The 12713-nt window shown below is 38.2% G+C and overlaps 1 protein-coding gene across 1 annotated transcript in view; it reads right to left on the bottom strand.

The window, feature by feature from the left end:
• Nucleotides 1-12423, bottom strand: part of LOC135468107 (protocadherin Fat 4-like) — a 39268-nt gene extending 26845 nt beyond the window's left edge. The window contains exons 1-9 of the mRNA XM_064746174.1: nucleotides 12301-12423; nucleotides 10926-11092; nucleotides 9794-9925; nucleotides 9143-9385; nucleotides 8382-8632; nucleotides 6300-6486; nucleotides 4928-5475; nucleotides 4292-4388; nucleotides 1813-2063 (exon numbers count right to left, since the gene is read on the bottom strand). Of these exons, the coding sequence (XP_064602244.1) occupies nucleotides 1813-2063; nucleotides 4292-4388; nucleotides 4928-5475; nucleotides 6300-6486; nucleotides 8382-8632; nucleotides 9143-9385; nucleotides 9794-9925; nucleotides 10926-10983 (1767 nt within the window). The 5' untranslated portion in view covers nucleotides 10984-11092; nucleotides 12301-12423. The remainder of the gene's footprint in view (nucleotides 1-1812; nucleotides 2064-4291; nucleotides 4389-4927; nucleotides 5476-6299; nucleotides 6487-8381; nucleotides 8633-9142; nucleotides 9386-9793; nucleotides 9926-10925; nucleotides 11093-12300) is intronic.
• Nucleotides 12424-12713: the final 290 nt, after the last annotated feature.

Genomic DNA, 12713 nt, shown 5'->3' on the forward strand with positions numbered 1-12713 from the left:
GATATTAAAGACTTGCTTTGGAAAGCTGTAAACAGACAGCTGTTCGTTCAGACTTTTGAGCTCTTCCCTCACAGCCCAGACACAAAATCATGTCTATTTATATAATAGGGGCCTCCATGGCTCGGTTTGTTAGCGCGCTAGTGCAGTATAATGACCCAGGAGCCTCTCACCAATGCGGTCGCTGTTCAAGTCCAGGTCATGCTGGCTTCCTTTGCTGCCGTACGTGGGAAGGTCTGCAAGTAACCTGCGGATGGTCTTGAGTTTCCTCCGGGCTATACCTGTTTTTCTCCCACCATAATCCTGGCCGCTGTCGTATAAGTGAAATATTCTTGAGTACGGCGTAAAACACCACTCAAATCAATAAATAAATCTTTATATAGTATACATAGGGAAACGGCAATATGGTTACAATGACAACCGCAGAAATGGACAAATATGGGTAGTTACACATCATTATCTGTTTATGTACGTATCCACCAAAAACTAAAACTGTATACAAAAACAGTTGGAGATATAGCCCAGACACAAAATCATACCTATTTAGTATCTACCAAAAATTACAACTCTGGAAAACTGTTGCAGTTATAGCCCTGACATGAATACAGATGGACAGACGGACAAAATCGCTATAACATATACATCAAATGGCAGAGGGGATATAAAAAATGAAAAAGGTGTTTGATACTTGTGTGATTAACTGACCATGCAGCCTAGTATGCATTGATATTTATGTATTGATAATAACAAGATCTGATCATCTGGGCAACCTGTAGCCATGGCAGATATTTCACAAAATCAAGTTTTCACAGGTTTTCTCATAAATCAAACATCACTTTGTGGATTTATGATCTAGAGAATGTCATTTATGAGAAATCAGATTTGCATGGTTTTGTAAATGGCCCCTGTGGATTTGTGTCAATAAAATATGTCACCTCTCAACAGAATATCATTGCACATAGTTGAGTCTTTCATAACAGGGCCTCTATCAGCAGCTCAAATCAAAGAAATAAACTCAAATTAAAATGAACATCTGCAGTCCAAATTTACTTGCATTTCGCAATTACAGCAACAGATTAATTATTGGAGCAAGATCAATGAAGGCCATGCTGGCTATCAGATTTATTCTGAGTATGCGAAGAACCAGCTGACTTACTGAAGTCAGATTTGTGAGTTGTAACCTCATTTCCCATAGAAGAAACACAGAAGTCCAAGTGACCTGACTACCATGCACATAACGCATGCATAAGTGTGGGGCAAGTGTTTAGATGGCGTTATTAAATTGAGCATTGCAGTACTGTAATACTGTGTAGAGATTCCAGTTACATAAAGTAGATGGCATAACTTTCAGATTTAGCTGTTAAATATGATCTTCCAATTTTTACAGCAGTAGACTGTAAGTTTAATCTATTTTTCACTTTGAACGTGTGTTGTGACAACTGGTCCAACTATTAAAATTCTCCCAACCAAGGCTTCTACCTGAAACCTGAAAACTGTGGGACTTCAAATCTTCAGCAAGATACATTGCATCATCTTGACAAAGTCTACCCAGATTGAAACTAATCTATATTCTTTAATGAAAGGGAAAAAAATTCCTTGGTGGGCATAGCCTGTCAGAAAAAAATAGGATAGAACTGCAGAGAAATCTTTTTTTTTAATTCTGGCTAATAAATAAGAAATTAACATGGAGAGAAAAATGTCTTTCAAAATCCCAATGAAAACTTTAGAGACGGGACCTTTTTTGGATGGTCGATCGGGTAATGCCCAATGAACATATTCTTAATGATTGCCTTAGGCTATGGTAGATGAGCTTACATCTGCAGGTGTTCCAGTGAAAGCATCCTCTGGCACAGAAGCTTCCATGGCCACGGACTCACACACTGGCTTGTTATCATTAACATCACCGATTGTCACTGTGACTGTGACCGTGTCTGTCCTCCCTCCCCCATCACTGGCGACCACCACCACCTCCTTGACAGAGTCCTCTAATGCCTCAAAGTCAAACTCCTTTATCAGCTTGAGCGTACCCGATGACCGGCCTATGGTGAAATGGCCCAAGCCACCAGCTGCAAGACATCAGATTAACAGAAAAAGACATAAAGGCATATGTTCAGGTGTGAGATTTACCTGAACTGACCATCTAGGAGTATCTGTAACTGGGTTCCAGCTAGTCAAAACTGTAATAGCAGTTAACAGGGGAGTTCCTGACATGAAGATCGAAAAGTACTGTTAAAAAGCTTTGCACTCAGATATAAGAAAAAGAAAAAACACTTTTTTAAACAAGAACTGATTAAAATCACTGACAGTGACTGGAGCTGAAATCATGACAAACTAAAATACATGAGTGCTAGGCATACAGTGTTCAAATATTCGAGGTAAAGAAAAGCTAAGAAAAATTTATCAGTGTTCTGGGCCTGAAGAAGAAAGCACTTCTTTGTATAAAAACAGTGGCTACACACAACGTTCATGTATCGGACAGTATGACATCATCATTTTCTCCATAATGGTGGTCTAGAGTCTCACTGGTCTGATTTCAATACTTGTTAAATACACAAGGCTTTGTATATATTGTCAGAAAAGAATCATCTTTTAAATCAACTTTCGCAAGTTATAGCAGAATTCTATTCTGGAGTTCTCCTTTAAGCCTGCACTAAGTCTGGCATTAAGTTCAGTCTGGAGTAAGCCTGGCATTATGTCTAATCTGGACTAAGTCTGGCATTAAGTTCAGTCTGGACTAAGCTTGGCATTAAGTTTTTTCTGGACTAAATTTCCATTAGTTTTGTGTCAGACTAATACTAAGGTTTAAGCCTGATTCTCAGATTTATGCTGCAGTGCTTGTGAACTACATGTACCTCCTTGCTTTATGGCCACAAACCCTATAGACAACCAGTGAAGTACTTCATGTGGAAGAGCACACTGATTACACTTTGTTTTAGGCAGGCAATGTTTTCCATAGCACTACAATTTATCATCTTACTACAGATGCAGAACTACAGAAAGTTACAAGTTAACACAGCAGAGCTACATGTAGTCTACCTAGTCCAAGTAAGCAAAATGACATCCATTATTATTATGTTGAGTTCATTATCATTCATAATATGGTAAACAACTCAAAATTCTTCACTCAAGTAGTGGGCTTTTAGAGGCAAATAAAGAAACTTCCATACACCTTTCCAATATCAACAGAATTATCTCTCAGCAAAATGAGTTAATTGGTCATGGAGAATTTTTAGGTCACTTACATACTTGGCGTGTTTGAAAATCTTATTCAGTAAACATAAAAACTGCAAAACAAGCCAACAAAAACCAACAAAAAATGCACTGGCATCAAGGAGGCACTGTGTATCATTATGGTGCCAGGAATTGACACCTCTTATGTAATATCACTTAGATGGACATTGCTGATTGTGTGAGCGAAGGAATCTCTCTATCACACTGGATTTAGCAATCTGACATGATTTACAGGTACCCTAATTCCTCAACCTTTTAGCACATCAAAGACCAACTTTCAGTGCAATTTATGCACATTTTTTATTTGATTTTAGAAACAAAACTACCACTGGTTGGACTGGCCAGTGTCAGGCATTAACAAAAAGTATAATTTTATCATTCAACACCGAATAATGCTTTCCGAATATGCTTGAATAAAACACCTTGCAAAACATGCGTTGAGGTATGTATATGCTTGTTTTATTTATTAAACAACCTCACCAATTTGCTTTTTACAGCCCTCAGGCAGCGGTGTTAATATCCTGGTCTCAGGATCATGAAACTGTCTTTATAGAAAAGGGTAAGCAAGATAAAGCCAGACCAAGTCTTAAATTTAAAACTATTTTGAGGCAATAAATTTCTGACTTACCTGAAGTATTTTTATCTCACTGCCAAGAGTTGTCCTAAGACTTTTATGAGAAAATTAGCATAAAACCTTAAATCAAAGTTCAAGAAAAATTACACTGGTTCTGAATTAAGACTTGGGCAGCATCATGATCCTGGACTCAACTCAAATGTTTTTGCAAAGAGATAGAGCTCTCTCCGTTTCTTTTTTTGTTTTTTTTCAATTGGCGGACATGTTTAGTTTTATGTATGTAAGAGTGACCGAATTTCAAGACGCCATATATCAGTGACCATTTAAATAAAGGCTATTTCTCAACAACTCAAATCATGATAATACAGCTACAGCGTATATGACGCTGCAAATGAAAGCCAGTGCTAAAGCACTTCTAATGAACACTTTCTGAAACGAAATAGAACTTGTTACACCGAACAAAAAGAAATAAATTTGTGAAAAACTTGCAGAAAATGGAATAGGAGACAACTCCCTGGTTTCCGTAGTCAAAATCCTCAGCTGAGACTGTTGTCACGGAATGTCCTATTGGGGATGACTCAAGTGCCTACATGCAAAAAAGGCTCAAAATGTTTTACTTCACACTTCAGCAGAATTTGAGCAATTCACAACTCATAAAATTTTGAACTCCTGATAAGTGGAATTGTTATTTCTGTTTGAAAATAAAAAATATTACGAACACCGAGGATGCCATAAAAAGGTGGAACACACACATCATGTCTGTTAATAAGATATCAGTAAATAATACAAATCCCCTTGTCTGTTGTTGATTACTAAATATCAGGGATTTATTTTTGTCATATTTCACCAAAGTCTAAATAGATTTCGCTAAATTTGCTTTATGGGAATAAAGCACGAGAATCTAGTTCAAATCTACCACCACCACCAAGCTGCTCCACTTGAAAGTTTGGGGGGAATCATTTGTAACAGTTTATTCTACTGCAATAAAGGTATGAATCAAAGTGAATGTGATTTTAGTTTTACGGCAATCCAAGCTGAAGTTACATGAAGGATAAGGCTAAATTGTAAAACCATGAAAATAAAGAATAATAGTGTTATTAATCAAACCCAGAAGCTGCAGCTCACCTGAAAATTAAGTTGCGTTGTGGCTGGGAAATCTGGTGCATAATCATTGCTAGGGATAACTGTGATGACCACAGTGGTGGATGCGGTCAACTCTGGACTACCTCCGTCCACCACCTCAATAACCAGTTTATACTCAATGGGGTCGTAATTGGGCCTGTCCAGGTTAATGGCATTTTGCAACTGGAGCTCTGCCCCGCCCACTAGCTTAAACTTTAAGGCTTCATTACCATTTACAATGGAGTAGGTGAGTATGGAGGATGGGTCTTTGTCTGTGGCTAGCATGGTCATGAGTGATGAGGACACAGTTACATCCTCACTGACAGGCAGTCTATATACAGGCTGGCTGAACATGGGAGAATTGTCGTTAACATCAAGCAGCCCAATTCTGATTGACCGCTGCGTGCTCTTGGCTGGGATGCCTTGGTCAGAGGCTTGCACCACCACGTCATAGTACTGCACGCCCAAGTCACAGTCTAACCAGGCATTGGTCATCAACTGACCAGACACTGCGTCCACTCTGAATATATTGTTTACTGAATTAGCTCCATCTACAGAACAAAGTAAACCAGAAGTTACACATTAAATCAGTACTGCCCTCCTCCGTGCATTTTACATTGTGAGGTTATTTAGATCACCCTTCATATTTCAGCTGTGTTTATATAATTATTTTTGTCCAGTTGTCCCCCTTTACACAATGTCAATTGTATATTTATGCTCCAAATGATGGTATTCATTTTAACGGGTGGAGAAAATCTAACACGTGAGGAAAACCACCAACCTTAAGCACATTAATGATGAACATTTCCTAGTGTGACATATACAGATATGCACACAATACTAGTGGATGACAGGTGATTTTCAACAAACATTGACTTATTACAGGCATCAATGAACGCTTTATATTCTCACAAGGCCCCATCGGGCTATGAGAGAGAAGTATACAAATTCAGTATCCAGGATGGGTTTCAGCTTGCACTTCATGTGTACCAACAACTAAAGAACCTAAGGTTCTACCAAGCTGCTGACTGATGATCAATTGTGATGTTACATCCTGCAGGCATTCTCTGGCTGTTAAATCTTGTAGAAATTCTCTGGCAACCCATGCATTATCTGACTTCAACACTAGAGATATGAACTATGGACATGTACATATTGTAAAGTTGATTCCCATTTTCCCCATAAATTCTCAGGTTATGATTTCATCTGTGCCCATTGTACCACGTTTCTTCCAGTCTGTGGTTCTCCAAGGAAATGGTTCATAAGAGAACTATTAAAATCTTCACCTAAAGGACTGATATATGTTTATGAAGAAAAAAAAAAGAAGAACCAGGCATCTGCACTGTAATAGTTGAATACAGGACAAAATGCTTACTCTCTAAGATATCTGCAACTGAATAGGTGACTAAACCATCTGGACCATGATCAACATCTGTGGCCATTATCATCACGACATTATTTCCAGGTGCAATGGTCTCCAGGATGTTATATGGGCTAGTTGCACTGATATAAGCCGGGGAGAAACTGCCCCAAACTGGGTTATCATCATTGACCGGGTTTACCTGGAAATATAAAAGAGGCTTATTACATTTCTTTTCTTTGTGTGCGTAAAAAAAAAAAATCAGCATTTGAGAAAAAGGGAGACCATGAGTGCAGAGATATACAGACACAGTACAATGTATATATATACTCTTGTTTTAAACTCTAATATATTTCAAAACAAAATCACACACTGAAGTTTATATGCTTTTTCTGCAGTGTGTTATTTTGCCCAAATGTGTGCATGAAATACACACCGTTTAGATTAGAGGACAGAGTATGCTTTGGCTTTAGTAAATAGCACCACAGACATCTGAATCTGTCACATGGTCTTCTAGCAGATCCACTTAACCCAACATGTAAACTTATCAATGTAAACCAACACTAAGGCAACATTAATAAAATGTTTAATATGACTTTATTTATCTTCTGTTTGAGGGACCCTCTACCTCCAACAACTGTCAGGCCCTTGACCCATGAGGTCGACTACATGTACATGCTGGTTTGGCTATAAGTCAGGACCTTTGTCAGATACCTTTCCTCCATCCATTAACATGTTCGACGTCATAAGTGAAAACTTCTTGAGTACAGCGTTAAACACCAATTACATAAATACATAAAATAACTAAATATCTTGTGACTGATGTATCTAGTTTTTCAAGAAATGTACTGTATACTTGCCAAGCACCTCTTGCACTTAGTTCATGTCAAAATGCATTTTTTCATAATTTAAAGGCCAAGACAGCACCTAGCTAAAACATATTTCAATCAAAAGCAGGAAGCTCAAGATTTCTAAAAAGTATCATAATTTCTTATTTTAATGAGATTTCACTGAATAACATTTAGAGCCAAATGACAATCCTCAACAAATTCCTGATGAGAATCGAGGCAGCCATCTAGAGATTTTATCCTATCAAACATGCTGCTGTCAGGCTGTCAAGTGTGATGTAGCGTTTACCCATCACTCCATGAAGTGATATAGTACTACTGCATAAGACATCATTTTGAAATCGTTTACAATGATTTAGTTAAGTGTAGCCCAAGGACATTTGGGGACAGGTCCGTATCGTTTACGGATGTAAATTCAGTTGATTTACAAGCCATGTATTATTCAACGACAGTTTCACAAATTATGTCATACCGTCTTAGCCCGAATCACAATCATCTCCCCAACAGACCCTTAGGCCGACGCAGAGAGTGTAGTCAAATTATACAGACACATTTTTAGTCGTTCATTTTAACGTTTAGTCAGCCGTTTCTAAATAACAAATATCAGAGTCATTGCAAAATTCATTAGGGATGTCGAAGGTTTATGGAAATGAGGAGACAGCATCTCACCAGACAACACTTAAAACTAACTAAATCCTATGATAAAATAAATTGAATCTTATGACATGATCTGCTGTGGCCTGCTGGGGACCAAGCAGTGAACAGGGTTGCAGTAGCAAGGGCGGTATGACGTTGTGCTAGCAAATGAGTTAAGATACTTTCAAACATAAGCCAGGTGTTGTCTTTCACTTCAACACTTTGACTGTCTATTGTGCAAAGTTGCTTGAGAATTAGCTCGATTGGAAACTCACAATATTTTATGCAGATAAGCAAATTTTAAAAGCAATTAGCCAGGGATTGATCATGCATCATCAGTGCATGGTTATCTCCTCAACCAGTAAGTCTTTATGGCAGATAAACCTAAATGTAATATGTTTCTGGTGTCCTGTAATTCTTCAATCTTTTGCTTATTTTCCAGGTGTTTATTCAAGCATAGACTGAGGACATCATTCTGTGTGGACTGTTAAAATGATACATGTACTTTTTGTGTAGCTCTGAAATTAGCCAACAAATTAAAAATATGCATAAATTGCACTGAAAGTTGTTCTTTCATATAGGAAAACGTTGAGGAATTAAGGTAGTACAGTACGTGTATGATGATGGAGGCAGATCCAGTGTTGGGCGGGGCTCCTCCATCTGTACCCGTCACAATCAGCTCATACATGTAATCCTGGCCTGACAAAGCCTCATAGTCTATGCTGTTAGCAGACGTCTGAAGTATGTTAGCAGACAGCGTGAATTTGGGGGTGGCATCATCCCCTCCTGCGATGGCATAAGTGATGTCACCATTACCAGGGGTGGTGTCTGGGTCTGTACAAACCAGTGTCACCAGATTCTGACCTGTGCGAGATAAGAAATAACACACATATGTGTATGGCCTAACAACTTAGTTTGAAGTAATGATCCAGTGAGATGGTCAAAATGACAAAGATGTTGGTGGATAATATTACAATGTACATTTGGAAGACACCAAGCAGATTCACCAATAATTTTAACGATAGCAATCTCTCGTTAAAACCTGCGCTATGAGCAGTATGGAAGTTGGTCCTTGAAACCTACGCCGTGAAGAGTATAGGAGTGCACTGTAAAACTCACAACCACAGCTGTGTGGAAGTGTGTCGGAAAATTACAGCAGCTGAAACTTGAACGGTGAGAAGAATAAAGTGTGTATAAAAACTGAACTTGTTGAAATTAAGGAAAAAAAATAAACAAACAAAAAAGGAAAGAAGAAAACATAAAAACAAAGAATGATGTGAAAAAAACAATAACTTGGAAGTTGCTAATCCATATGGATTCTGTTTCATACACAGAATTTGACTGATGCATCATGGTGTTATGTGACACACTCACCTGGTGCTGTATTCTCATCAAATGTCACATAGTAGATAGTGGGTACGAAGCTGGGCACGTTGTCATTGAGATCAGTGATGGTGATAGTCAGACTGGCTGTGGCCGCAGCCCCCAACTGGTCAGTGACGGTCAGCAGCAGGTCATTGAACACGGTCCTGGCAGTAACTGCGTCCCTGTCCAGTCTTGTCACCACCCTGAGCACACCGGAGGCAGCGTTGATTTCGAAGTAGCCAGTGTCACTTCCTAAGTATGGAAAATCATATAACTCAGTAACATTTAAACACTGCCCTTTACAAACTGTATTTGACCTAAATATTGTTTGAGTTCTTGTTAATGTTATTCCTATATCTCATCTAAAATTTTATACATGATAAAAGTGTACTCATCTTACCTGCTTCTCAGAGTTCTAGCCATATCAGAAACATCTTGCTTGGAAATTAGGATGATAAACTAGAGGAAAAATTGTAGTTTCAGCAGCAAACAAATATTTTATGACTTACATTTACCTCTATTGACTAAAAGTCTTCTTTAGTAACAAATTTTATGGCAAATAGTAAACAGTGTCACTAGCACAGCTTTTGATACAAGTTGTGGGGCTTTAAGCATAAAAGTCTTCATGAAGATTTCAAAGCGAGCATGTGTGCATCAGACCTGTCAACGAGTGCACCAACACATCTGCTGGATCTCCAGGTGTCACGTCGAATAAACCTGTGACAAAACTGCCAATGGTAGCTTCCTCAGAAATAGAGATGGACAGAGGTCCACTGATGGTAGGAGCACACTCTGAAATCATGTAAATAACAATTATCTTTACGACTTCATATAATTCATTACACACAATGATCAAAGGTTTGTATATTTTTCATAATACAAAATTTGACAAAGTTTAATATTATTTAAACGTTTGCTGTGATGTCACACTATTTTCTGCGCAGTAGATTATTTATCAAGAATCCACACCTGTGAGATAGTGGTTGAGTGGTGAAAGGTGATGACTTGTACCACCTGAGTGCACCTTTCACTGAATTTGAACTCACGTGGCAGGCCGCAACGTGTGGATATGTAAAAAAGCTGAGAGACGACAATAATCAGACGCTAGATTTGTTGTTTAAGAAAATTCAGTCTTCAAGGCAAGAGGAAACACCAGATACCAGTTCAGAAGCAACAGTACCCGGCAGAAGTGCAGACTTCTTCAGTGAGAATCTGAAAGAAACCACCAGACCACCAGGGCAGTCATATATATGCCTATGAACTGTGAATATGTGCTCATGAACGGCTGTCACAGGTGATTATGATAGATTGTGTTTTTGCTCCTGTGTTTGGGGTTGTGTCAACAAAACTAGGACAAACCACACAAATTCATCCAAAAATTAAATGCACTGCAAAACTCAATATTATGGGTGGTGTAAGTAATTTTTTTTTTTTTTTTACGTAAACATTTTTTATTGATAAACATCTAAATTATCTTATTAGAGGTGCTAATTTCCAAGCCAAGGGTCTAGGCAGATTTTGGAGACTGGCCTTCTGCGTGTTTGGTCATTTCTTTTTTTTTCCACATAAGGACACAACTTTAAAATCCTGCATATCTAAAAGTGATTTAAGAAAGACACATTTCATAGTTAACTTGAGTGGAAAGCATAAAAAACATTCACACCAGACCTGTTTAGGTCAGACTCAAGGATACTTCCATTTTCATGCCATGGATTGGAGAAATGATAAAATTACTTTAACAAAGACACATTCCTTAGTTATCCTGAGTGGAAAGCATTAAGGGAATTCATACCTGAAGAAGATAACATCCCAAGCAGGACCAACAGCCACAATGTGTTCCTAGCCTGCATCTCTGATGGGTCCTTCTTTCTGAACTGAGCTGAGTGACTACCATAATACTGGTAGCATCACCTATCCAGTAAACCCTTCACATATGTGTTATGTTTTGACATCTTGCAACTGAAAAATAACATTGCTCTGTAGAGTTGAGAACAAACAGTTGTTGGCTTTAGGGTGTCCATCCCTATATATCCCTCAAAAACATGCTCTGATGTCCAACTCCCACTTCCTTCCTACTCAAACATCCTGAAAACTATGATATTAATTTCCAACCCCATCTGTGGACACAACTTCAATTTTTCTAATTAGGCCAAGAAGGACGTAAACAAAACCTGTTTTCTTAGTGCAGGTTGGGTCGGCACCTAAAGTGTGGACCTTGTTTACAACAGTCTAATTAAATTAAATATAGACTGCTACAATATTTGACACCTGACAGTTGATGGTTACAAACTGTGGCCAGTTTCATAAAGTGTTTATCATCAACCAAGCAACAGATACTTTGCGAGACAGGAATGGATTCCTGATGAATGGACATGGACTCGGAACGATAGTAGGCATGCTTATTTAGTAACAGAAAAACATGAAGAGTTCATGCCTAAATATATGTTGAACAAAGCCAACTCCTAACTCATTAGTGAGCTTGACGTCTATGTTACTTCGCCAAAGGCCTATCTCCTTTCTCCGAAAGTTTCCCCACAGTTGAGACAACGTGACTCCATCACTGTATGTGTTGGAGTTGTTTCGGTTTGTTTTGTTTAGACGTTGTTATACGTGACAGGGGCCACTTTCACAAAACTTCACAAGTCTCATTTTTCATAACTTCTTTCGTTATAGTACCATAAGGCGACGTCATTTGAGAGAAAAGTTACAAAAAAGTCACACTACTCTAAACAAATCAAAATGAATCGCTGTGTAGCGCTAGCCAGTAGTGTTTGTGAATGTGTGGAGTTAAGTTTCTCTTCTTATGTTGCACTTTCAGTGATGTTTTGACAAGTTTTCTTACCAGTAAAAGATTATTTGCATCAGAACGATACATTTTTAAATGACCCACACAATACGACATAACATACTAACACTGACATCTGCATTCCTTCGTTTTGTAACATTACAAATACAATATTTCTATACAATTAATCAAAAGTTTCCAATTCATGTTTAACCTGTTGTTGGCATGCTCATAGTTCTGAATATAGTTCCAAAAAAGGTCGTCTGCCTGTCCAAACCGATTTTCGTGCGGAACATCTGAAACTTTTCACTGAAAATTACTATTCATTAGCGCATAAACCGTACTTTTATGACAATCGCCCTCGTAATTGTTAATTTCAAACCTCTGTTGTGCTCTCTATTATACGACTGTTCATCCCTCTCATCTTTACAGAATCTGCTTTCGGGTACTTTGCAGGAATGTCAAAGTTTAGCGCCACCTTTACTATTCATCCGCCATGGTGATAAGGTCTTGACGTCATGGTTTTATGTGATGTGGAGAGCCGTAAGGTTTCATGAAGGTCACATTTCCGACACTCGTACCTTTCCCTATAAAATCACGTTCGCCGCTTATGGAAGTTAAAGCTGGTCCTCCCAACGAAATGTAAAAATCTACTCATTGTTGACAATAGTTAAATACATAAAGAAGTAAAGAAAGAAAAATATTTTAATCTGTCAATTTTTTTCCATTGTAAAGTGAGGGTTTCGTAGTTCAACGTCTGCCTAAGTCTGTAATTCGCAACTCTCAGTCCTGCTC

This window comes from Liolophura sinensis, chromosome 6, assembly GCF_032854445.1.
Source record: "Liolophura sinensis isolate JHLJ2023 chromosome 6, CUHK_Ljap_v2, whole genome shotgun sequence".
In the NCBI taxonomy this organism is placed as follows: domain Eukaryota; kingdom Metazoa; phylum Mollusca; class Polyplacophora; order Chitonida; family Chitonidae; genus Liolophura; species Liolophura sinensis.